This window comes from Pelophylax lessonae (assembly GCF_965119305.1).
Source record: "Pelophylax lessonae genome assembly, chromosome: 6".
Lineage (NCBI taxonomy): Eukaryota > Metazoa > Chordata > Amphibia > Anura > Ranidae > Pelophylax > Pelophylax lessonae.
This window is the reverse complement of record NC_138773.1, coordinates 36,871,045-36,894,989: the sequence shown is the minus strand read 5'-3', so window position 1 is coordinate 36,894,989 and position 23,945 is coordinate 36,871,045. Positions and strand designations below refer to the sequence as shown.

General features: G+C 46.0%; 2 protein-coding genes across 2 annotated transcripts in view; one reads left to right on the top strand and one right to left on the bottom strand.

Annotated features, from left to right (window-relative positions):
* Window positions 1–291: 291 nt before the first annotated feature.
* LOC309557662 (uncharacterized protein) lies at window positions 292–13,212 on the bottom strand (the record flags this gene model as incomplete). The annotated part of the gene is made up of 4 exons (XM_082260450.1): window positions 292–388; window positions 7,594–7,639; window positions 10,511–10,652; window positions 13,135–13,212. The coding sequence occupies 4 exons, from the start codon at window positions 13,210–13,212 to the stop codon at window positions 319–321; spliced, it is 336 nt and encodes a 111-aa protein (XP_082116576.1). The 3' UTR covers window positions 292–318.
* A 5,919-nt stretch (window positions 13,213–19,131) lies between these two features.
* Window positions 19,132–23,945, top strand: part of SPNS1 (SPNS lysolipid transporter 1, lysophospholipid) — a 45,486-nt gene continuing 40,672 nt past the window's right edge. Inside the window, exon 1 of the mRNA XM_082262294.1 lies at window positions 19,132–19,244. The gene's annotated coding sequence lies outside the window, so the exon portion shown is untranslated. The remainder of the gene's footprint in view (window positions 19,245–23,945) is intronic.

Below are 23,945 nucleotides of genomic sequence, written 5' to 3'. Positions count from 1 at the left end.
AAGTTATACAAAAGGTAACAGGTGTGATGCTCAGAAAAGCTCCTCGTAACCTGAAAAATCTGGAATAAACTACTTTGGGTTCCACTTATTGAGTTGAAGCTGCCTATGGCTACTGCCATAAAAGAAAGTTGCCATACAGGCTGCACAGACTGTTTTAGGAAGTATGGTCATTTGCATAAAGTGGCATTTAAAAAAAATATATATATATTTATTAATACAATATGGCAAAAAGTTTACGAAGTTGATATTTATTTTGAAACAATTTCTAGGAAATCTAAATTAAACTTATTAAGTGAAGTCTTGGGTCAGTCTGATTGATCACAATTTATAAGAGGCCGCCGTTGGGTTCAGCTGTCTGGTCGATGACCGAGCACTGTGTACTGCGCGCCTGCAACAAGAGAGAAGCATCATGGTCAATTTTTTTTTAATTCAGGATTTATATAGCGGCTTACAGTCCCAAAACATTATTATCCACTTGACCCCTGGAAGATCTAACCACCCCCCCCCCCCCCCCACTGCCCAGGCCATTTCGGCACTGCATGAGTTTAACAGACAATTGTGCGGTTGTGCGAAGCTGTACCCAAATAAAATCAACATCCTTTTTTTCCCACAAATTGAGCTTTCTTTTGGTGGTATTTGATCACCTGTGCGTTTTTTTTTTTTGCGCTAAAAAAAAAAACTTTCTCTTACGTCCTCCGACAGTCGCCGCCTCTTCATATTCGTCACATATGGGGTATTAGACTTTGCTCCGAAGGAGTAGCTAGGCAACAGAATATGTTAACATTAAAGCTTTTAACATATCCCACCCTCAAGGGGTGGTCCCCTCAGTCAATACCCTCCTACTTCCTGCAACCATATCTCAGTTTTAATGTCTAGCTTGTCAGGAGTGGCTGGCTTTTTCTGTGCTGGGGCTTTCTGCCCCAGACTCTTTCTTCTTTTTAAAATTTTGTTTGAGTTTTCTCTCTACCTTTACTTAGCTGTTCTTTTTGTCAGCATTAGTTAGTTCTTCGGATGAAGAGGATCATGCAGACTGGGTCTCGGGCTGATCCCCCTGATCGCAGGTCGTGGGTCAGTGGCTTCCCAGTCTGCCATCGAGCGTTCAGCCAGGTAATGCTCCTGGCACAGTGAACGACCCATCCCTGTTCGGTGCAGGGATGATTGGTGAGTTGGCTACCTCACTGGACGCTGTGCGGTTTCTTAACCCCCATTTTGTGCGTCTTGAATGCGACTCTCCCTGCCTCATGTGCAGCGGCTTGTTCGCCTGTGCGGGTCCCCCACGCCATGTGAGGTAAGTGTATTTATGTGGGGACCTGTCTGTCTGGGGGGGTGTCAGTCTGGGACTGTGTAACCTGCCTTTAATCACACTGCTTGTCTCCCTATCTCTCGGCTGCATGCTGTGGGCTGCAAGGGGGGGGGGGGGGGGGGGAGATGTGTGACACTGTCTGTGTCAGGCTGATCAGTGTGTGAAGCTGTGTGCTGTGGGGCATGTTTTTTGGCATGTTTGGGCACTATACAGCGATCGCTGCGGCGATCTGACATGTATTCTGATACTGGAATGTAATGTGTGTTTTTTACTGCACTGTGGAGCGGCGGTTTCGGCGCCAAACGGCGCCATTTTGCCTACACCCGCTCCGGCCGCATGTTTTACATGCATGGCGGCCATTTTCTTGTAGCCTCCATAGGCTTACATAGAGCGCCCTGGCAGCATCACTTCCTCTTTCCAGGAACACCGATCGAGGCAGCAGCAGCGGCGAGGGTCTCCTCAGGTTTTACCCTTCTGTTCTTGCTATCTGGCCGTTCTGTTTCAACGTCCCGTGGCTTCCAACTCCTTGGTTGGGACTTTTATTCAGGGTGTGCGGCATCTGGTTCCTCCTAGGAGGGATCCTTTGCCCCCTTGGGACTTGAATCTCGTTCTATCTGTGTTACAACGTGCTCCTTTTGAACAGATCAGGGAGATCTCGTTGTCTATGTTGTCCAAAAAGGTCGCCTTTTTGGTGGCGATCACTTCGGCTCGCAGAGTGTCGGAGCTGGCGGCTTTGTCCTGCAAGTCTCCGTACCTGGTTATTCATTTGGATAAGGTGGTCTTGCGACCTAATCCTTCTTTTCTTCCGAAACGAGTTTCGGAATTCCATCTTAATGAGGATATTGTCTTGCCTTCGCTGTGCGCGAAGCCTAAACATCCAAAGGAGGTGAGATTGCATTCTCTGGATGTTGTTCGGGCGATAAGGGTTTACCTTAAATCGACTGAGTCTTTTCGTAAGACTGCCTCCTTGTTTGTTCTTCCAGAGGGTCCTCGGAAGGGCATGGCGGCGTCGGCCTCTACCATCGCCAAATGGATCAGGCAGACCATTGTACAGGCCTATGCTTTGCAGGGTAAGGCTCCTCCTGTCCCTGTGAAGGCGCACTCTACTAGATCTTTGAGTACGTCTTGGGCCTGTCATCATGGGGCTTCTGTAGCCCAGGTGTGTAAGGCGGCGACCTGGTCGACCGTGCACACTTTCACAAAATTCTACAAAGTAGATGTTCAGGCATCGGCGGATGCTTCCTTTGGCCGCAAGGTTCTTAGTGCGGCTGTTCCATAGGGTCCCTTGTTGGGGACTCCTGGCTGTTGGGATAGTTTTTTGTATCCCCTGGTTTTTTTGTCTTTTCCTGGGTTGTTGCTCCTGTTGAGCACTTGTTTTTTACTGTTGCCCAGCTGGTTTCCTTCCTTTGGTAAGGTTCCTTTCTTTGATGCGGAGACTGCGTTGCCTTTTCGGCGCGGATGCGTTTCCCACCCCTCATGTTTGCACTGCTTTGGGACGTCCCCATATGTGACGAATATGAAGAGGCGGCGACTGTCGGAGGACGTAAGAGAAAACGGAATTTTTGTAAAATCTTACCTGTAAAATTCCTTTCTCTGAGTCCTCCGACAGTCGCCGCCCCCGCCCCTCTTTTGGGGTTTGGTTGTATACTCTACTGCTATTCCACTAAAACTGAGATATGGTTGCAGGAAGTAGGAGGGTATTGACTGAGGGGACCACCCCTTGAGGGTGGGATATGTTAAAAGCTTTATTGTTAACATATTCTGTTGCCTAGCTACTCCTTCGGAGCAAAGTCTAATACCCCATATGTGACGAATATGAAGAGGCGGCGACTGTCGGAGGACTCAGAGAAAGGAATTTTACAGGTAAGATTTTACAAAAATTCCGTTTTTTCACATTCTTTTATATGAAATTCTCAAAAAAAAATTTAAAAATTAAATTTTTTAACATTTTAGGTCAATTTGTTTTCTGCTACATATTTTTGGTAAATAAAATTGCAATGAGTGTATTTTGATCGGTTTGCGCAAAAGTTATTGTGTTTACTAACTACGGGAAATATTTATGTCATTTTTATTGTTTTTTTTTTTTTTTTAACAAAATAATGGTGGCGATCTGCGATTTTTTTTTTTTTTTTGTGGGACTGCGACATTGCGGCGGACAGATCGGACCCCTAACTGACATTTTTGACACTTTTGGAGGTACCAGTGACATTACTACAGTAATCAGTGCTAAAAATATGCACTGTTACTGTAATAATGACACTGGAAGGGAAGGGGTTAACTTTATTGGTGATCAAGGGGTTAAGTGTGACCCTAACTGTGGGGGGGAGTGGCTTGTGAAGTCATCACAGAGATGTGTGATCCTATATAGCAGGATCACATGACATCTGTGATAACTTCAGGGAGAAGTATGGATGGCTGAGTTTACATCAGCCGTCCGTCTTTCTCTGTCAGCAGTGGGAGATCACGAGTGGCCGGCGGCCCTCGGAGCCGCCTGTCGCACGCACTAGCTTCCCTGCTGACAAGCGGGGGTGGTAGCGCGCTTCAGCGGCGCGCTATTACCCCGTAGCTCCTCCCAGAGGAGCGCCGTACATGTACGGCACTTTGCCTGGGAGAGCCAGCCTGCCGTCGTACATCTGCGGCGACTTGGGCTAAAGTGGCTAACTGACAATTGCACGGTCGTGCGACACTATACCCAAATAAAATGTATGCCCTTTTTCCCCACAAACAGAGCTTTCTTTTGTGGTATTTGATCACCGATGTGGCTTTTTATTTTTTACGCTATAAACAAAAAAAGAGCAACAATTAGAAAAGAAAAACATTTTTTTACTTACTGCTATAAAACACATCCAGTAAAAACCTAATTTTTTTTTTTCATCAATTTAGGCCACTATGTATTCTGCTACATATTTTTTATTTAAAAAAAAAAAAAAAAAAAAAGAGTATCCCAATAAGTGTGTAGTGTGTACTGATTGGATTGTGCAAAAGTTATAGCGTCTACAACCAATATATTTATGGAAATTTTATTTATTTATGTTTACTAGTCGTGGTGGCAGTCAGCGACTTCTAGCGGGACTGAAAAATCTGACACCAACTGAACACTTTTTGGGGACCAGTGACACTAATACACTGCTTAAAAAAATATGCACTGTCACTGTACTAATGACATGGCTGGGAAGGGGTTAACATTGGGCGATCAAAGGGTTTACTGTGTGCCTAGCCTGTGCTTGTATACTGTGGGGGAGGTGCTTTGACTAAGGGAAGGCTTTGATCTGTGTTCCTGCTTTGCAGAGACACAGGATCAATGCCTTCCCTACGTACAGAACAGTGATCAGCCTTGTTTAAATAAGGAGACCAGCGGGTGCCGGCGGACATCAAGTCCACGTTACCTGCAGTTCAGCTCCCGCTGTGTATAGTCACAGCAAGAGTGGGTCGCCGGCGGCACATATGTGCACCTCAGAACCGGAAGTGCAGGATTATGTACTAGATAGCAGGAGAGCCATTTTGATAAAGCATGTTTATCATGTGAAATGCGTTAACCTCCCTCCCTCCCCCGTCTATTACTGTGTTGCTCTTATGGATTTTTGAATAAAGGTATTTTTGGATCTTTCGCTGGGAGTGCAGCCATCCGAGTATTTTTGTCCATTTGGATCACTGCAACAGCGCATGCACCTTACTCCAGAGGCCATACAGCCATCCCGGCTCACCTTTGAGCAGTGGGACTGTTCACTATTATTAACAGAGAATTCTAAGTATGGATATTTTATACATGGTTACATTGGTTCAGCTATAACTATATATATATATATATATATATATACATACACCATACCTGGCCGATCCCTGTGGAAGCTGAAAATCTCTGAAGGTAGGCTCCACTATTCTGGTGATCTCCACTAACTTCTGGATTCTGTGTCAGTGGCTGGCCACTTACGGGTGATATTCAAAGAAAACTTTGCATTTTCTCAATGGGTGCAAAGTGTTCTCTGATTAAATGAGGTGGAGATTATGTCATCACCACCTGTCCCTCCACCTCATCCAATCAGAGAAATCTTTGCATTCATTGAGAAAATGCAAAGTTTTCTCTGAATGGTGTCTGTGCCAGACAGGTGACCTCCTGTGCTCAGAATGCAGCAGGGCAACCACTTGGCATGGGACCCAGAGGCTAGTGGAGATCACTGGACTAGCGCTGTCTACTTCAGGGATTTCCAGTTTCTGGGGGGCATCAGCCAGGTATGGTATATACCAGCCCTCAAAAATTCCACCCGCCTGCTCGCATTTTGCGAGTGGAATGATGAGGATGGCGAGTAAGGGCTGTGCTGTAAGTAAAGGGTGGACCCGGGGCGCAGAGCAGTGTGCCCTGAGCCCACCCATTGTGTGACAATAGTGAATTATTATTTGCTATTGTCACTCGGATCCTCCTCCTGGCCAATCGGGAAGCGGGTCCGAGACCCGTTTCCTGATTGGCCGAAAGGCAAACAATTGCCATTGGAGGAGGAGGACTCGGGAGACGCAGAGGATTGAGAAGCCGCTGCTGCATCAGTTAAGTGCATGCTGGTCTCGGGGCATGCTGTGGGCACTCTGCATTTAAGGGGGCATGCTGTGGGCACTCTGCATTTAAGGGGGCACGCTGTGGACACTCTGCATTTAAGGGGGCACGCTGTGGGCACTCTAAAGTTGTTGTTAATATTTTTTTGTAACTTAATTCTGAATAAAACATTTAACAGTGTAATTTTATGAGATATTTTACGAGGGCGTGTCTAGGGGCGGAGCAGGGTAGGGTTTGGGTGGGGCAACAAGTGGCAAATAACTCTTAAGGCCTGGCTAGTAGCTCATGACTTGAAATTTTGAGCCCTGGTATATACATACACTATATTACCTAAAGTATTGGGATGCCGGCCTTTACAAGCACATGGCATCCCAGTCTTAGTTCATCGGGTTCAATATTGAGTTGGCCCACCATTTGCAGCTATAACAGCTTCAACTCTTCTGGGAAGGCTGTCCACAAGGTTTAGGAGTGTGTCTATGGGAATGTTTGACCAATCTTCCAGAAGCACATTTGTAAAGTCAGGCAATGATGTGGATAAGAAGGCCTGGCTCACAGTCTCCACTCTAATTCACCCCAAAAGTGTTCTATCGGGTTGAGGTCAGGACTCTGTGTGGGCCAGTCAAGTTCCTCCACCCCAAACTCGCTCATCCATGTCTTTATGGACCTTGCTTTGTGTATTGGTGCGCAGTCATGTTGGAACAGGAAGGGGCCATCCCCAAGCTCTTCCCACAAATTTAGGAGCATGAAATTGTCCAGAATGTCTTGGTATGCTGACACTTTACAGAGGAGTTCCGGCCTATTGTGCAACTTTAGTGATTCCTGGAGTGCTCGCTATGCTGATCAACAATTGGGCATTTTCAATTTTTTTCGGGGGTCCCTTACCTTATTTTCAGGGCTTTTTAAATTGTACTTCCTCCTTCTCCCCCCACTGTGGCTACGGCCACCAACACCACTTCTGCCTTTGCATTGCATCCTGGGAGCTGTTTGTCATCACTCCCAGGAGGCTGGAATCAGGAAGAACTCCAAGAACACTCCCTGGAATAAGGAAGAAGGACACAGCAGATTACACTGCGGCTTCAGATGCCCACATCCAAGATGGCCACACTCAGACAGCGTTTTTAAAAGTAATATTTTGACTAAAATCCAATACCGTACACCTTGTAAGGATGAGAATAGCGGTTCTGTAAAGGGCGATGGATTAGTATTATAGGGGTAGTTTTAGTTAAAAAAAGGTGTTTAAGGCCGGAACTCCGCTTTAAGAGTTCCCTTCACTGGAACCAGGGCCGGTGGAAGGATTTTTGCTGCCCTAGGCAAAATAGAAATTGCCGCCCCCTGGAAAACATTAGTTTTCCTGGCACTGCAGGACCCTGTAGTGCCCCTCTCCCTTCCATCCCCCATCCCAAGTTGCTGAAGGGGTTAAAACCCCTTCAGTGACTTACCTCGGTGCTGGCTCAGGCTCCGCCTACTCTCCTCCCCCGCTGTCAGCCGGCAGGGGAGACCTATTGCACATGCATGGCAATAAGACCCCCCCATAGAAAATCATTATTCGATGCTTTCCTATGGGAATTTCGGCAACGCTGGAGGTCCTCATCCTGATTCCGGAAGCAGGATGCCGGCGCCCCCTGCTAAGTTGCGCCCTAGGCGGCTGCCTACGTCACCTTGCAGGTAGCACCGGCCCTGACTGGAACTAAGGGGCCAAGCCCAACCCCTGAAAAACAACCCCACACTTAATAATGTAACTTACCTAAGCCAGTGGGAAGCCATCTCTGGATTCTTACCAACACCAACTCCTGCAAGCACAAAAGACAGAGAAAACTTGAGCTCACTGCCTGGAAAATGCAGTCATTGGCCAGAAAAACAGAAACCTGTGGTCAGGGCTGTATCTACGCTAACATGTAGCGGTGATTATAAAAGGGTCATGCAGTGTACCAGTGTAGAGATAACTCTGCAGATATTACCTAGTTGAGCTGTGAAAGGTTTTACCCCCTTCATGACCAGGCCACTGTTTGCTATCTAGCATTGCACGGTCATCCTGGAGTATCCCGCTCATCCCTTCTCCTATCCCAGTTCTCAATAAAAACAGAAAAACCAACATCCCCTGGATTGATTATTGACTGAGCCAAGAACTTTCAATGCCGTTTCTCTGCTATCAGTTGCTAAGGGTAACCCATGTGAATCCAGAAAGTGTAAATCTCAGCAGTCCTCTAGGGGGCAGTGTTACACAGGTATTTTCGGTTCTGCCTAGTCCTACTCCTGGAAGAGGCAATATAACCCACTAGTTATGATTTATGGAGCGCTTTATCCATCGATGAACTCAGAGAAATGGATTTTATGGTAAGTACAAAAATCTAATTAAAAAAAAAAAAAAAAAAAGTTTAATGGCTGTGTTTAACCACTTGCCGACCGGTCACGTTGACCGTACTGCGGCAAAGTGGTTCGTTATCGTTCAGCGACGTAGACCTACGTTGCTGGACTCCTCCCCTTGTGGGCGGCGTGCACGCGCCGCCGGAGGCGCGCTCCCGCTGTATTCAGTCACAGCGGGAGCTGGGCCAGGGGAGGAGAGGCGGTGATCACCGCTGCTCTTCCCCGATCGTCGGGGATCGAGTGTGGAGATCCGCCCGCTTGTGTAAACAAAGTGGGCGGATCTCCTAAGTGACAAACCATGACAGATTGCAGTGTTCAGCATAGCTGAACCTGTGATCTGTCCCTGTGTCACACAGTCCCCTCCCTCTCCAATAAAGTTAACCCCTTCCCTGCCAGTGTCATTTTTACAGTAACAGTGCATATTTATAGCACTGATTACTGTAGTAATGTCACTGGTACCCCCAAAAGTGTCAAAAATGTCAGTTAGGGGTCCGATCTGTCCGTCGCAATGTCGAAGTCCCGCAAAAAAAAATCGCAGATCGCCGCCATTACTCGTTAAATAAAAAAAAACAATAAAAATTACATAAATTTCCCGTAGTTAGTAGCTGCAATAACTTTTGCTCAAATCAATCAAAATACGCTTATTGCGATTTTTTTTATCAAACATATGTAGCAGAAAACAAATTGGCCTAAAATGTTAAAATATTTTGATTTTTACATTTTTTTTGGGGGGGAATTTCATATAAAAAAATGTGAAAAATATTGTTATTTTTTCAAAATTGTCGCTCTTTTTTTGTTTATAGCGCAAAAAGTAAAAATCGCACAGGTGATCAAATACCACCAAAAAAAGGTATATTTGTGGGGAAAAAAGGACATAAATTTAATTTGGGTACAGCATCACATGGTCGCGCAATTGTCCGTTAAAGTAACGCAGTGCCGAATCGCAAAATATGGCCTGGTCAGAAATGGGGTAAAATCTTCCGGTCTTAAAGCGGTTAAAAATACGCTCATTGAGAATTTTTTTGTCAAAGACATGTAGCTAAATACATTTTGGCCTGAATATATGACAAAAATTGAATATATTGGATATTTTTTAACTGTCAAACTAGAAAAATATTATTTTTTCAAAATTGTTGCTTTTTTTTATTAATATCGCAAAAAATGAAAATCGCACAGGTGATCAAATACCACCAAAAGAAAGCTCTGTTTGTGGGGAAAAAAGGACGTAAATTTTGTTTGGGTACGGCGTTGCATGACTGCGCAATTGTCAGTTAAAGTCGCACAGTGCCGAATCGCAAAAAGTGGCCTGGACGTAGGACAGCAAAATCCTCCGGTGGGAAAGTGGTTAATAGCAGAAAGTAAAAATTATTATTATTATTTTTTTTTTTTTTTCAAAATTGTCACTCTTTTATTTGTTTAAAGCTAAAAAAATAAAAAGCGCAGAGGTGATCAAATACCACCAAAATAAATCTTTATTTGTGGAGAAAAAAAGGACATCAATTTTATTTGGGTAAAGCGTTGCACAACCACACTATAACGCAGTGCTGTATCGCAAAAAATGGCCTGGTCTTTAAGGGGGTAAAACCTTCCGGTCCCGAAGTGGTTAATGGAGGCTGCGTCTGAGTTAAAGGTAATACCGGAGTAATAAAATAAAACTGAAGCTGGGATTCATCTATCCAAAAACTGTTCTTCCAATCACTGATGGCTCAGTGCTGAAGTTCCTGAACTCTGGGTGCTGGTTAAACATCTTCTGTGTTCTTGAAACACTGGGGAGCTTCCCTGTCCTGTATAAAATGGGGGTCCCCAATCTTTCTACTAAAAGGGCCAGTACTGTCCTTCAGAAGTTAGGGGGGCTGGACTTGTGACCAGCGGGGGTAGAAAATGCCCCATCATTGGTATTAGTGGCCCCATTGTTGGTGCCAGTGACAGGAATATATCTATCTTCATATTACCTTTCAGTAATGCCCTAAAGGTCCTGCAGTGTTAGCCAGCTGGGCTCCATTGCTGTCAGTCTAACACCAGGAAGCTTGCTGACGGGAGAAAAGAGCATAGTGATGACTTTTTGCTGATGCTTCTCTGTCCAGTCAGCAGCTCAGTGCCCAATCTGTATTGCTTGACTGCGCTGCAGAGAAGTCATGGGAGTTAGCTATGCAGCTTGGCAGGGGTCCCCGGGTTTACGAGACTGGACAACCAGAATTACAAATGTTTGGGTAGGGAAGATATTTCTCATATATTTTAGCTGTGAAGCTCTTTGCATAGAATTCAGCTTTAATCATATATACTGCAGTCCTACATACCTCTTAAGTATCTTTGGCTGACCATGTGCTGGGCATTGGGGTAACCCAGATGGGCATAGAAATGGGTGACATGGAAATGGAAATTCTCATAACAGATCCAGATGTACAACAACAGAAGAATGGAGCCGAACACAACCAGGATCTGCGGAGAGGGACAGACTATTACCAGCGGGCACACATGTTATCATCTGATTGCAAAATATCTGCAACAATGTATATAATGTAGATTTTTATATATAGCTCTGACATATTCCATAGTGCTGTACAGAGAGTACAGGGCCAATCACATTATTCCCCCCTGCCCCAGAGGAGCTTACACTCTAATATCCCCCCCCCCCACAGTCACACACTATTATTATACATGAACATAGCTTTGACATATGCCACAGTGCTGTACAGAGAAAGCCGAGCCAGTCACATTGGTCTCTGCACCAGAGGAGCTTACACTCTAATTCCCCCCCCCCCCCACAGTCACTATTATTATTATACATGTATCCCTCCCTCAACAGTAGATCTCCCCCAGCATTATAAGACCAACCCCCAGCAACAGTAGGTCCCCCACCAGCAACAGAAGACCTCTCAGCAATAATAGACCCCCCTGAAAAAATAGATCCCCACCAGCAGGAATTTTTTGGCTCTACACCCCCACAATGGATTTGAAATGAAACAAACACGATGCGCTTTAACTGCAGACTTTCAACTTTAATTTGAGGGTATTTACATCCAAATCAGGTGATCGGTGTAGAAATTACAACAGTTTGTATATGTGCCTCCCACTTTTTAAGGAACCAAAAGTAATGGGACAGATTAACAATCATAAATCAAACTTTCACTTTTTAATACTTGGTTGCAAATCCTTTGCAGTCAATTACAGCCTGAAGTCTGGAACGCATAGACATCACCAGACACTGGGTTTCATCCCTGGTGATGCTCTGCCAGGCCTCTACTGCAACTGTCTTCAGTTCCTGCTTGTTCTTGGGGCATTTTCCCTTCAGTTTTGTCTTCAGCAAGTGGAATGCATGCTCAATCGGATTCAGGTCAGGTGATTGACTTGGCCATTGCATAACATTCCACTTCTTTCCCTTAAAAAACTCTTTGGTTGCTTTCGCAGTATGCTTCGGGTCATTGTCCATCTGCACTGTGAAGCGTCATCCAATGAGTTCTGAAGCATTTGGCTGAATATGATCAGATAAAATTGCCTGAAACACTCAGAATTCATCCTGCTGCTTTTGTCAGCAGTCACATCATCAATAAATACAAGAGAGCCAGTTCCATTGGTAGCCATACATGCCCACGCCATGACACTACCACCACCATGCTTCACTGATGAGGTGGTATGCTTTGGATCATGAGCAGTTCCTTTCCTTCTCCATACTCTTCTCTTCTCATCACTCTGGTACAAGTTGATCTTGGTCTCATCTGTCCATAGGATGTTGTTCCAGAACTGTGAAGGCTTTTTTAGATGTTGTTTGGCAAACTCTAATCTGGCCTTCCTGTTTTTGAGGCTCACCAATGGTTTACATCTTGTGGTGAACCCTCTGTATTCACTTTGGTGAAGTCTTCTCTTGATTGTTGACTTTGACACACATACACCTACCTCCTGGAGAGTGATCTTGATCTGGCCAACTGTTGTGAAGGGTGTTTTCTTCACCAGGGAAAGAATTCTTTGGTCATCCACCACAGTTGTTTTCTGTGGTCTTCCTAGTCTTTTGGTGTTGCTGAGCTCACCGGTGCGTTCATTCTTTTTAAGGATGTTCCAAACAGTTGATTTGGCCACACCTAATGTTTTTGCTATCTCTCTGATGGGTTTGTTTTGTTTTTTCAGCCTAATGATGGCTTGCTTCACTGATAGTGACAACTCTTTGGATCTCTTATTTAAAGTTGACAGCAACAGATTCCAAATGCAAATAGCACACTTGAAATCTGGACCTTTTATCTGCTCCTTGTAAATTGGATAATGAGGGAATAACACACACCTGGCCATGGAACAGCTGAGCAGCCAATTGTCCCATTATGTTTGGTCCCTTAAAAAGTGGGAGGCACATATACAAACTGTTGTAATTCCTACACCTTTCATCTGATTTGGATGTAAATATCCTCAAATTAAAGCTGAAAGTCTGCAGTTAAAGCACATCTTGTTTGTTTCATTTCAAATCCATTGTGGTGGTGTATAGAGCCAAAAAGATTAGAATTGTGTCGATGTCCCAATATTTATGGACCTGACTGTATATGGCTCTGACCTATACCACAGAGCTGTACAGAGAACACCAAGCCATTCACATCAGTATCTGCACCAGAGGAGCTTACACTCCAATGTTTTACCATCCACAGTCACACACTATTATTATTATACATTTATGTAGCTCTGACATATACAGCAGTGCTGTACAGAGATCACTGAGACAGTCACATCAGTATCTGCACCAGAGGAGCTTACACTCTAATGTCCCATCACAGTCACACAGTATTATTATTATTATACATGTACTGTATATAGCTCTTAAATACACTACAATGCTGTACAGAGAACACTGAGCCAGTCACATTAGTCTCTGTGCCATAGGAGCTTACACTCTAATAACACCCCCCCCATAGTCACATTACTATAATGATATCTCACTCACCTCCCAGCGGTCCCATTTCAGTTGTCCTCTTTTGGTCCCCTCTACCCTGATCTCAGTCTTTCCTCTCTGTCTCCTCATCCTGTCTGATCTCCCTGTGACCTCCATCATCAGGATTTATCTATACCCCCCCCCATCATGCTGAGTGATGATTGCAGGGCCATTGTTCTGCCCCCAGAGATAAGGCGCTCTGGCTGGTGTGATTGCTCCTATCTGGTGGGCACAGGAGGACTTTCATGACCATAGAATGACACCATGCATCTATTAATCACTGTGAGGATAAATAATGTGGGGTTACATAGTTAGTGAGGTTGAAAAAAGACATCAGTCCATCCAGTTCAACCTATGAGGTTGGGATATGGAGAAGCGGTCTCTTTGCTAGGCATGGGTAAGGAGAGGTCCTCTTTATGGATTCCATTTGGGAGTTCTAGTTGATGTCTTTGGTCTGCTGTTGGCCAAAACGATGGACTCCACAAACAATGCAATAACCATCGCTTCCCTTCTGATCGATTGAGACTCGATTTGTATCGGATTCGATCAAACTGAATTGGATCAGCCAGGACGGAATATTATTGATCCTTTTGTATCAACACAACAGCACTGAGATACTTTGTTCATGAATCTGATATTATTTCCAGTAACAGGTGATGAGTTTACATGGTGAAAACAATGCGATCAATAACTAATGATCGTAACTCATGATAGTAAATTAACCACTTTGCCACTGAGTACCATAGTACTACTGCGGCAAAGTGGCTCGTTATCGTCTGACGACGTAGACCTACGTCGTCAGACACTCCCCCTTGTGGGCGGCGCTCACGCGCCGCCGGAGGCTCGCTCCCGCTGTATTCAGTCACAGCGGGAGTCGGGCCGGGGAGGAGCAGCGGCGATCGCCGCTGGTCTGCCCCGATCGTCGGGGATCTAGTGTGGAGAAATGATCTCCCAAGTGACAGCTTGCTTCACTGATAGTGACAGCTTTTAGGATCTCATATTGAGAGTTGACAGCAACAGATTCCAAATGCAAATAGCACACTTGAAATGAACTCTGGGCCTTTTATCTGCTCCTTGTGAATGGGATAATGAGGGAATAACACACACCTGGCCATGGAACAGCTGAGCAGACAATTGTCCCATCCCATCCCATCCCTCCCCCCTCCCAAGTGACAGGGAGTGACAGATCGGAGTGTTCAGCATAGCTGAACATCCGATCTGTCCCTGACTCACACAGTCACCTCCCCCCACACACGTCAGTAAGCACCAGGCATACATTAACCCCTCCCTCTCCAATAAAATTAACCCCTTCCCTGCCAGTGTCATTTTTACAGTAACAGTGCATATATATATAGCACTGATTACTGCAGTAATGTCACTGGTACCCCCAAAAGTGTCAAAAATGTCAGTCAAGGGTCCGATCTGTCCGCCGCAATGTCGCAGTCCCGCAAAAAAAATCGCAGATCGCCGCCATTACGCGTTAAAAAAAACCCACCAAAAATGACATAAATCTTTCCCTTTGTTAGTAAACGCAATAACTTTTGCGCAAACCAATCAAAATACGCTTATTGTGAATTTTTTTTACCAAACATAGGTAGCAGAAAACAAATTGGCCAAAAATTTAAAAAAATTTTGATTTTTACATTTTTTTGGGAGGAATTTCATATAAAAAAATGTGAAAAATATTGTTATTTTTTCAAAATTTACGCTCTTTTTTTGTTTATAGCGCAAAAAGTAAAAATCGCACAGGTGATCAAATACCACCAAAAGAAAGCTCTGTTTGTGGGAAAAAAAGGACGTTTGGGTATGGCTTCGCACGACCGCGCAATTGTCAGTTAAAGTTGCACAGCGCCGAATCGCAAAAAGTGGCCCAGACGTAAGACAGCAAAATGCTCTAGTGGTAAAGTGGTTAACTATTGATCTAAACCCACTTCACTGTGTGTGGCACATCAAATGGGTTGTTGACTATGGATCAATTATTTCTATCAGAAGGGATCGATTGGAAAATAAATCAATAATTTATCAAAGTGTGTATGAACATTTGAGCTTGTTTACACTCACGGCAGCTCTTTCTGTCCCTTTGAAAAGGGATCTGCAGTGGATTGCTTTTCAGAGGGAAGTTAACAATTACCTGGGGGCTGATATATCGCCTCCCTGCTGCTTTTTTTTTTTTTTTTAGCCCGGAAAATCCCTATACCCTGGCCCTATACACTTGAATTTGTCATGTTTGATAATGGTACTACCCACTGATCGCAACAGAGGGTGTCATTTTTTACCACAGCTGTGCCATGTGTACAACCCTCATTGGCTGCTGTGTTGAGTTACGGGGGAGGTAAAACTGCAGCTCAACCCCTGTTACTGGAGCTCTTAAAGATACCAAAGAAAATACTCGAGCCCTCATGGTTATTCTCCGTTATCGGGTCATGATTCTTGAGTGTCATACACAACACATACCTGCCAACTCAATGCCACTTCTTGCTTTATTGTTTGTTGAATGCTACAACGAAGCGATGTTCTCCTTACTTTGTAATGATTAAAAAATTACATTAAAGTGGAGTTCCGGCCACGAAAACGTTTTTTCACTAAAAATACCCCCGGGACAGTCAGGGCTAGTACATTCCACAATGGATAGCCTCTGATCTGTCCCGGGTCGCACTTACCTTTTAGAAGAAATACTCACCTTGAAAATTTCTTCTCCAGCGTTGCCATCTCGGGTGTGGGCAGCTGAAGCCAGCGCGTCCTCTTCTGCGTCCTCTTCTGTGTCCTCTTGTCCCAGAATGCACCTTTACCGGCCCCGCTGTCACTTCCGGTGCGGGCGCGTCATCCCTGCACAGCTTCTGGGCATGGCCAGAAACTGTTTAGCAGGGAATGAGGCGCCTGCACCGGAAGTGACAGCGGGGCCGGTGCAGGCGCATTGACTCCTGGGAGCGATGACGTTCAGCTCCCAGGAATCAATGCAAAGAGGAAGTGACGGCGCGGCCGCGGCTGCAGAGGGAGGAAGTGGAAGAAAGGTGAGTATATTTTCTTCTATAACAAGGTAAGTAAACAAAAAAAAAAATCGTAACTATCCATTTCTTTTTCAGGTGACGAAAAGCAAGCGGATGGCCCAAAATCGACTATGCCGATTTTGTGGCCGGAACTCCGCTTTAAATATTATGCTTAAATAGAAAAAAAAGAAAGATACCAAAGCAAAGTAATATGAGGACACACCTACACACAGTACAGGAATTCGGTCAGGAATCGCATTGTATTCCTGTTCAAATCGCATGCGATTCTTTGCAGCGCAGTTTGAGTCTATTCATTTTGGATGGGCTGAAATCGCACTGTGAAGGTACCGGAACTCAGTATTGGCAAGTATTTGACCAAATGTATCGGTACTCATAGTGGCCGGTAATAAACCGGTATCAGTGCAACCCTAGCTGTAGCAAATGTAGTGCCAGGACCTGTCTGACTGCATAGATTAGGTAGGTCCTCATATTGCAATTTTTGCTAAATTGTACAGCGATTGTATGGTCAGATTGTAATGTGTATAGCCTGCTTCTGAAGATGTCAAGATGACGAAACACTTTGGACGGAGCTTCTTTACATCACCTATGTCACTTCCTGTTTGCTCACTTCTGGTCAGTGGAGCGTTCTTGGATAGATAGATAGATAGATAGATAGATAGATAGATAGATAGATAGATAGATAGATAGATAGATAGATAGATAGATAGATAGATAGATAGATAGATAGATAGATAGATAGATAGATAGATAGATAGATCTTGCTTCTGATATCAAGATGACGAAACACGCTGGATGGAGCTTCTTTACGTCACCTATGTCACTTCCTGTTTGATCACTTCTGGTCAGTGGAGCATTCGTAGATAGATAGATAGATAGATAGATAGATAGATAGATAGATAGATAGATAGATAGATAGATAGATAGATAGATAGATAGATAGATAGATAGATAGATAGGTAGGTAGGTAGGTAGGTAGGTAGACAGACAGACAGACAGACAGACAGACAGACAGACAGACAGACAGACAGACAGACAGACAGACAGACAGACAGACAGACAGACAGACAGATAGACGGACGCTGTAAATTGTTGGGTACACAGATTTAGTTTCTATCAGTGTTTTCACCCACAATTCACACAACTTTCACCAAATATGGTTCTATTGGAAAACATATGTGAATGTTGGGTGAATTTTTCTTTAGAAGCAGAGCCCAACATCATTCCAGCCACTTCCTGTGAGCGCAGGGTGTCATGGACCCGCCCCCGAGGAGTACATCCCCGTACCAGCCTGGGCTCAGTGTAATAGTGGAATACCGGCACCTAACAATAACAAACCCCACATATAGTGTCTGTCTTTCATCCCCAGTGATGGTGACAACTGTCACAATCATATCATCAGTGCAGTTCTGGGGATGAGCGCAGGGGAGGAGGACCCCCACACATCATGTCACCTGTCAGACACCCCCAGAGAATTAAGGGGAAATTGTATAATATTGGTGAGGGAAGGGGTTGTTTTTTTCTTTTTTATATAATATTCGTGGGGGAAGGTTTTTTTTTTTTTTCGTTTTTCTTTTTTATAATATTGGTGGGGGAAGGTTTTTTATTTTTTTTATAATATTGGTGGGGGAAGGTTTTTTTTATTTTTTTATAATATTGGTGGGGGAAGGTTTTTTTTTTTATAATATTGGTGGGGGAAGGTTTTTTTTATTTTTTTTTATAATATTGGTGGGGGAAGGTTTTTTTTATTTTTTTTATAATATTGGTGGGGGAAGGGGTTTTTTTTTATAATATTGGTGGGGGAAGTGTTTTTTTTTTTTTTATAATATTGGTGGGGGAAGGTTTTTTTTTTATAATATTGGTGGGGGGAGGTTTTTTTTATAATATTGGTGGGGAAGGGGTTTTTTTTATAATATTGGTGGGGGAAGGTTTTTTTTTCGTTTTTTTTTAAATATTGGTGGGGGAAGGGTTTTTTTTTTTATTTTTATAATAATGGTGGGGGAAGGGTTATTTTTTCATTTTTTTTTATAATATTGGGGGGGAAGGTTTTTTTTTTCGTTTTTCTTTTTTTATAGTATTGGTGGGGGAAGGTTTTTTATTTTTTTTATAATATTGGTGGGGGAAGGTTTTTTATTTTTTTTTTATAATATTGGTGGGGGAAGGTTTTTTTATTTTTTTTTTTATAATATTGGTGGGGGAAGTGTTTTTTTTTTTATAATATTGGTGGGGGAAGGTTTTTTTTTTTATAATATTGGTGGGGGGAGGTTTTTTTTTATAATATTGGTGGGGAAGGGTTTTTTTTTATAATATTGGTGGGGGAAGGTTTTTTTTTCGTTTTTTTTTAAATATTGGTGGGGGAAGGGTTTTTTTTTTTTATTTTTATAATAATGGTGGGGGAAGGGTTATTTTTTCATTTTTTTTTATAATATTGGGGGGGAAGGTTTTTTTTTTCGTTTTTCTTTTTTTATAGTATTGGTGGGGGAAGGTTTTTTATTTTTTTTATAATATTGGTGGGGGAAGGGTTTTTTTTTTTTTGTTTTTTATTTTTATAATATTGGTGGGGGAAGGGTTTTTTTTTTTTTGTTTTTTATTTTTATAATATTGGTGGGGGAAGGATTTTTTTTTTTTTTTTTTTACACTTATCTCGTTCAGCCATCAAATTCACAATTTACTAAACCACATCTACCATTGCCTGTCCATATATGCCGAAAAACAATCACTATGGTAACTAATCGGTGATAGGGCTTTAGCCTGATGCAAATAAATATTCCACCTCTAGGTGATATTTCTATTTGTCAGTTGAGTTTATTATTATTATTATTATTATTATTATTATTATTATTATTATGATGATGATGATGGAATTTCTCCTCCTGAAACAGATCTATCATACCCTTCAGCTGTTTCTATGTAAACAATGAGCGCAGGGTAGCGCATGCGCAGAGCCGCCTGTCACCTGACTGCTGGTGTGTCTCAGTCACATGCTGCCAGAGGGTCAGTCACATGACTGAGGAGTACCAAGATGGCGCCCGACTGAGCGGAAGTGACAGGCAGAGCGGACAGAGAGAGACAATAAACCGGAGAGCGGAGGAGTTCTCCTATTGGACCGACCGGGGGGTGAGTGAGGGCAGAGCTGGGTTATTATTCATCCTGGCCGGGCACTAGAAGTCCCAGCATGGCCTGTGTGTGTGTGGAGGAGGCTTATTATATGACATGAATAGTGCAGTGCTGGGACTTGTAGTCCTCCTGGTAACAAGGAGCCCGGGCAAAGCTGTGGCCCCCATACGCCTTTGGGCCCCAGACTGGGAGTCGGCCATTGTTTTTGGGATTCAGGAATTATTTTTCAGCAAAACATTCCCATTCAGTTCTCATTATTTGTGACCACTGGGGGCCCTTAGTGTTTGTCAGGGGCCCCTCAGATGGTGCTGACCCCTCCCCCCTCAGATAGTAATGTGTGGGGGCCTCCCCCGAATCCTGCTGCATTCGGGCCCCTCTCTGACCCTGTTGTGTCTGGGCCCCCCTCAGATCCCGCTGATTGAGTTACATGGGGACCCCTAAATCTTGCATGTGGCCCCCCCTTGGATCCTGCTGCCTGCGGGCCCCCCCCCTTGGATCCTGCTGCCTGCGGGCCCCCCCCTTGGATCCTGCTGCCTGCGGGCCCCCCCCTTGGATCCTGCTGCCTGCGGGCCCCCCCCCTTGGATCCTGCTGCCTGCGGGCCCCCCCCCTTGGATCCTGCTGCCTGCGGGCCCCCCCCCCTTGGATCCTGCTGCCTGCGGGCCCCCCCCCCCTTGGATCCTGCTGCCTGCGGGCCCCCCCCCCCTTGGATCCTGCTGCCTGCGGGCCCCCCCCCCCCCTTGGATCCTGCTGCCTGCGGGCCCCCCCCTTGGATCCTGCTGCCTGCGGGCCCGCCCCTTGGATCCTGCTGCCTGCGGGCCCCCCCCCTTGGATCCTGCTGCCTGCGGGCCCCCCCCCTTGGATCCTGCTGCCTGCGGGCCCCCCCCCTTGGATCCTGCTGCCTGCGGGCCCCCCCCCTTGGATCCTGCTGCCTGCGGGCCCCCCCCCTTGGATCCTGCTGCCTGCGGTCCCCCCCCCTTGGATCCTGCTGCCTGCGGGCCCCCCCCTTGGATCCTGCTGCCTGCGGGCCCCCCCCCCCTTGGATCCTGCTGCCTGCGGGCCCCCCCCTTGGATCCTGCTGCCTGCGGGCTCGCCCCTTGGATCCTGCTGCCTGCGGGCCCCCCCCCCTTGGATCCTGCTGCCTGCGGGCCCCCCCCCTTGGATCCTGCTGCCTGCGGGCCCCCCCCCTTGGATCCTGCTGCCTGCGGTCCCCCCCCCTTGGATCCTGCTGCCTGCGGGCTCCCCCCCCCCCCCTTGGAACCTGCTGCGTGTGGGCTCCCCCCACCCCAAACTCTGTGCGATGTTGCCGCGATTTCCGCCTGCCCAATCCCTGTAACATCGCGCAAAAAAAAATCGCAAGATGCATGACGCCCATAAAAAGTACAAGAGCTTCTTTGGGGCGTCATGCGTCCCGCAATTTTTTTTTGCGCAATGTTACCGCAATTCGGCAGGCGGAAATCGCGGCAACATCGCACAGAGTTTGGGGGGCTATTGCAAATCACGGGCAACGCACAGGCGTCCCGCGATTTGCAATGATTTCCGGATCGCGGGCGGAATCGCGGTGATTCTGCCCGCGATCGATACGTGGACATGTGAACGTAGCCTAAGGCTGCATTCACACTTTAGCGCGATTTTTACCGCGTTTTTGGAGGCAGGCATTGACATCTAACAAAAACGCTGGTAATCAGCCCAAAAAGAAGCTCCTGTACTTTTTTCAGGTACAGGCGTTTTGCTTCAGGGGACAAAATGCTCAGATGTGAACAGGGGCCATTGAAATGAATGGGATTTTGATTGTTGAGCGTTTTGGATTTTCACAGATGAGCGTTTTATGAGCTGAAAAACGCTCATCTGTGAACAGAGCCTTAAGCTGAAAATTGGTCTGTGCAGGAAGGGGGTGAAGGTGTTTGCATGGGTTTCACCTTCCAGCAGGATCCCCTCAGTACAGCCCATAGTAAAGCCGGCTTGTTTACCAGCGGATAAATCCGCACTGTGTGATATCTGTGATCATATAAATCTAATCTAGAACAACACAGGCCTGTAATATTCTGCAGCCTTGTGATGCTTCTGTAATTCCATGTGTGTCCACCCAGCCTGAGTAAACATCGCAGCGTCTTCCCGGGTGTCACCGTCACAGCATCTTCCCGGGTGTCACCGTCACAGCATCTTCCCGGGTGTCACCATCACAGCATCTTCCCGGGTGTCACCATCACAGCATCTTCCCAGGTGTCACCATCACAGCATCTTCCCAGGTGTCACCATCACAGCGTCTTCCCGGGTGTCACCATCACATCGTCTTCCCGGGTGTCACGATCGCAGCGTCTTCCCGGGTGTCACGATCGCAGCTTCTTCCCGGGTGTCACCATTGCAGCTTCTTCCCGGGTGTCACCATTGCAGCTTCTTCCCGGGGGTGTCACCGTCACAGCGTCTTCCCGGGTGTCACCGTCGCAGCGTCTTCCCGGGTGTCACCGTCGCAGCGTCTTCCCGGGGGTGTCACCGTCGCAGCGTCTTCCCGGGGGTGTCACCGTCGCAGCGTCTTCCCGGGGGTGTCACCGTCGCAGCGTCTTCCCGGGGGTGTCACCGTCGCAGCGTCTTCCCGGGGGTGTCACCGTCGCAGCGTCTTCCCGGGGGTGTCACCGTCGCAGCGTCTTCCCGGGGGTGTCACCGTCGCAGCGTCTTCCCGGGGGTGTCACCGTCGCAGCGTCTTCCCGGGGGTGTCACCGTCGCAGCGTCTTCCCGGGGGTGTCACCGTCGCAGCGTCTTCCCGGGGGTGTCACCGTCGCAGCGTCTTCCCGGGGGTGTCACCGTCGCAGCGTCTTCCCGGGGGTGTCACCGTCGCAGCGTCTTCCCGGGGGTGTCACCGTCGCAGCGTCTTCCCGGGGGTGTCACCGTCGCAGCGTCTTCCCGGGGGTGTCACCGTCGCAGCGTCTTCCCGGGGGTGTCACCGTCGCAGCGTCTTCCCGGGGGTGTCGCCGTCGCAGCGTCTTCCCGGGTGTAACCATCCTGAACCAATCACACTCTTTGCATGTAAACGCTCACCTAATAACATGTCCTTTGCTAAATCCCCGCCTGTCCTCAGTATTGCCATATAAAATGTAAATACTTTCCCTTTTGTTGCAGCTCAGTGGTGAGGATTTCCTGCAGCCTCTTTGTAGCCACTTCCAGTCTATACAATGCTCCAGAAATGGCTGCATGGCATTTCTCGGGGCAGATTTTCTGATGGAACGGCCACTTGTAGTCTCCTTTTGGATGTTTGGGTGACAATTAACCAGTTCTGGACCGGACGGATTTGCCCCCTTAATGACCAGGCCATATTTTTTTGATTCGCCACTGCGTTATTTTAACGGAAAATTGCACGTCGTGCGACGCTGTACCTAAATAAAATTGATGTCCTTTTTTTCCCCACAAATAGATCTTTATTTTGGTGGTATTTAATCACCTCTGCGTTTTTTTAATTTTTGCGCTATAAACAAAAAAAGAGCGACAATTCTGAAAAAAAAAAAACAATATTTTTTACATTCTGCTATATAACATTCCCCCCCCCCCCCCCCAAAAAAAAAAAAATTTAAAAATCTAAATTATTTAACATTTTAGGCCAATTTGTTTTCTGCTACATATTTTTGTTAAAAACGCAATAAGCGTATTTTAATTGGTTTGCGCAAAAGTTATTACATTTACTAACTACGGGAAAGATTTGTACTTTTTTTTATTTTTTATTTTTTGCTGGACTGCGACATTGCAGCCGACAGATCGGACCCCTGACTGACAGCGGCCCTTTACCATGTGATCAGCTGTGTCCAATCACAACTGTTCACATGTAAACAAACCTGACGGTTATCAGCATTCCTTTCCTCACACACTGTCACTGTTTGAGGCGAGGAGATCTGGTAACCAGCAAGTTTGACGGGACCTTTACACTTATAAACAGTGTCCATCAGTGCAGGCTCATCAGTGCTTATCAGTGTCCATCAGTGCAGGCTCATCCGTGCTTATCAGTGTCCATCAGTGCAGGCTCATCAGTGCTTATCAATGTCCATCAGTGCATGCTTATCAGTGTCCATCAGTGCAGGCTCATCAGTGCTTATCAGTGTCCATCAGTGCAGGCTCATCAGTGCTTATCAGTGTCCATCAGTGCAGGCTCATCAGTGCTCATCAGTGTCCATCAGTGCTTATCAGTGTCCATCAGTGCAAGCTCATCAGTGCTTATCAGTGTCCATCAGTGCAGGCTCATCAGTGCTTATCAGTGTCCATCAGTGCAGGCTCATCAGTGCTTATCAATGTCCATCAGTGGAGGCTCATCAGTGCAGGCTTATTAGTGCTTATCAGTGCAGGCTCATCAGTGCTTATCAGTGTCCATCAGTGCAGGCTCATCAGTGCTTATCAGTGTCCAGTGCAGGCTCATCAGTGCTTATCAATGTCCATCAGTGCAGGCTCATCAGTGCTTATCAATGTCCATCAGTGCAGGCTTATCAGTGCAGGCTCATCAGTGCTCATCAGTGTCCATCAGTGCAGGCTCATCAGTGTCCATCAGTGCAGGCTTATCAGTGCTCATCAGTGTCCATCAGTGCAGGCTCATCAGTGCTTATCAATGTCCATCAGTGCAGGCTCATCCGTGCTTATCAGTGTCCATCAGTGCAGGCTCATCAGTGCTTATCAATGTCCATCAGTGCATGCTTATCAGTGTCCATCAGTGCAGGCTCATCAGT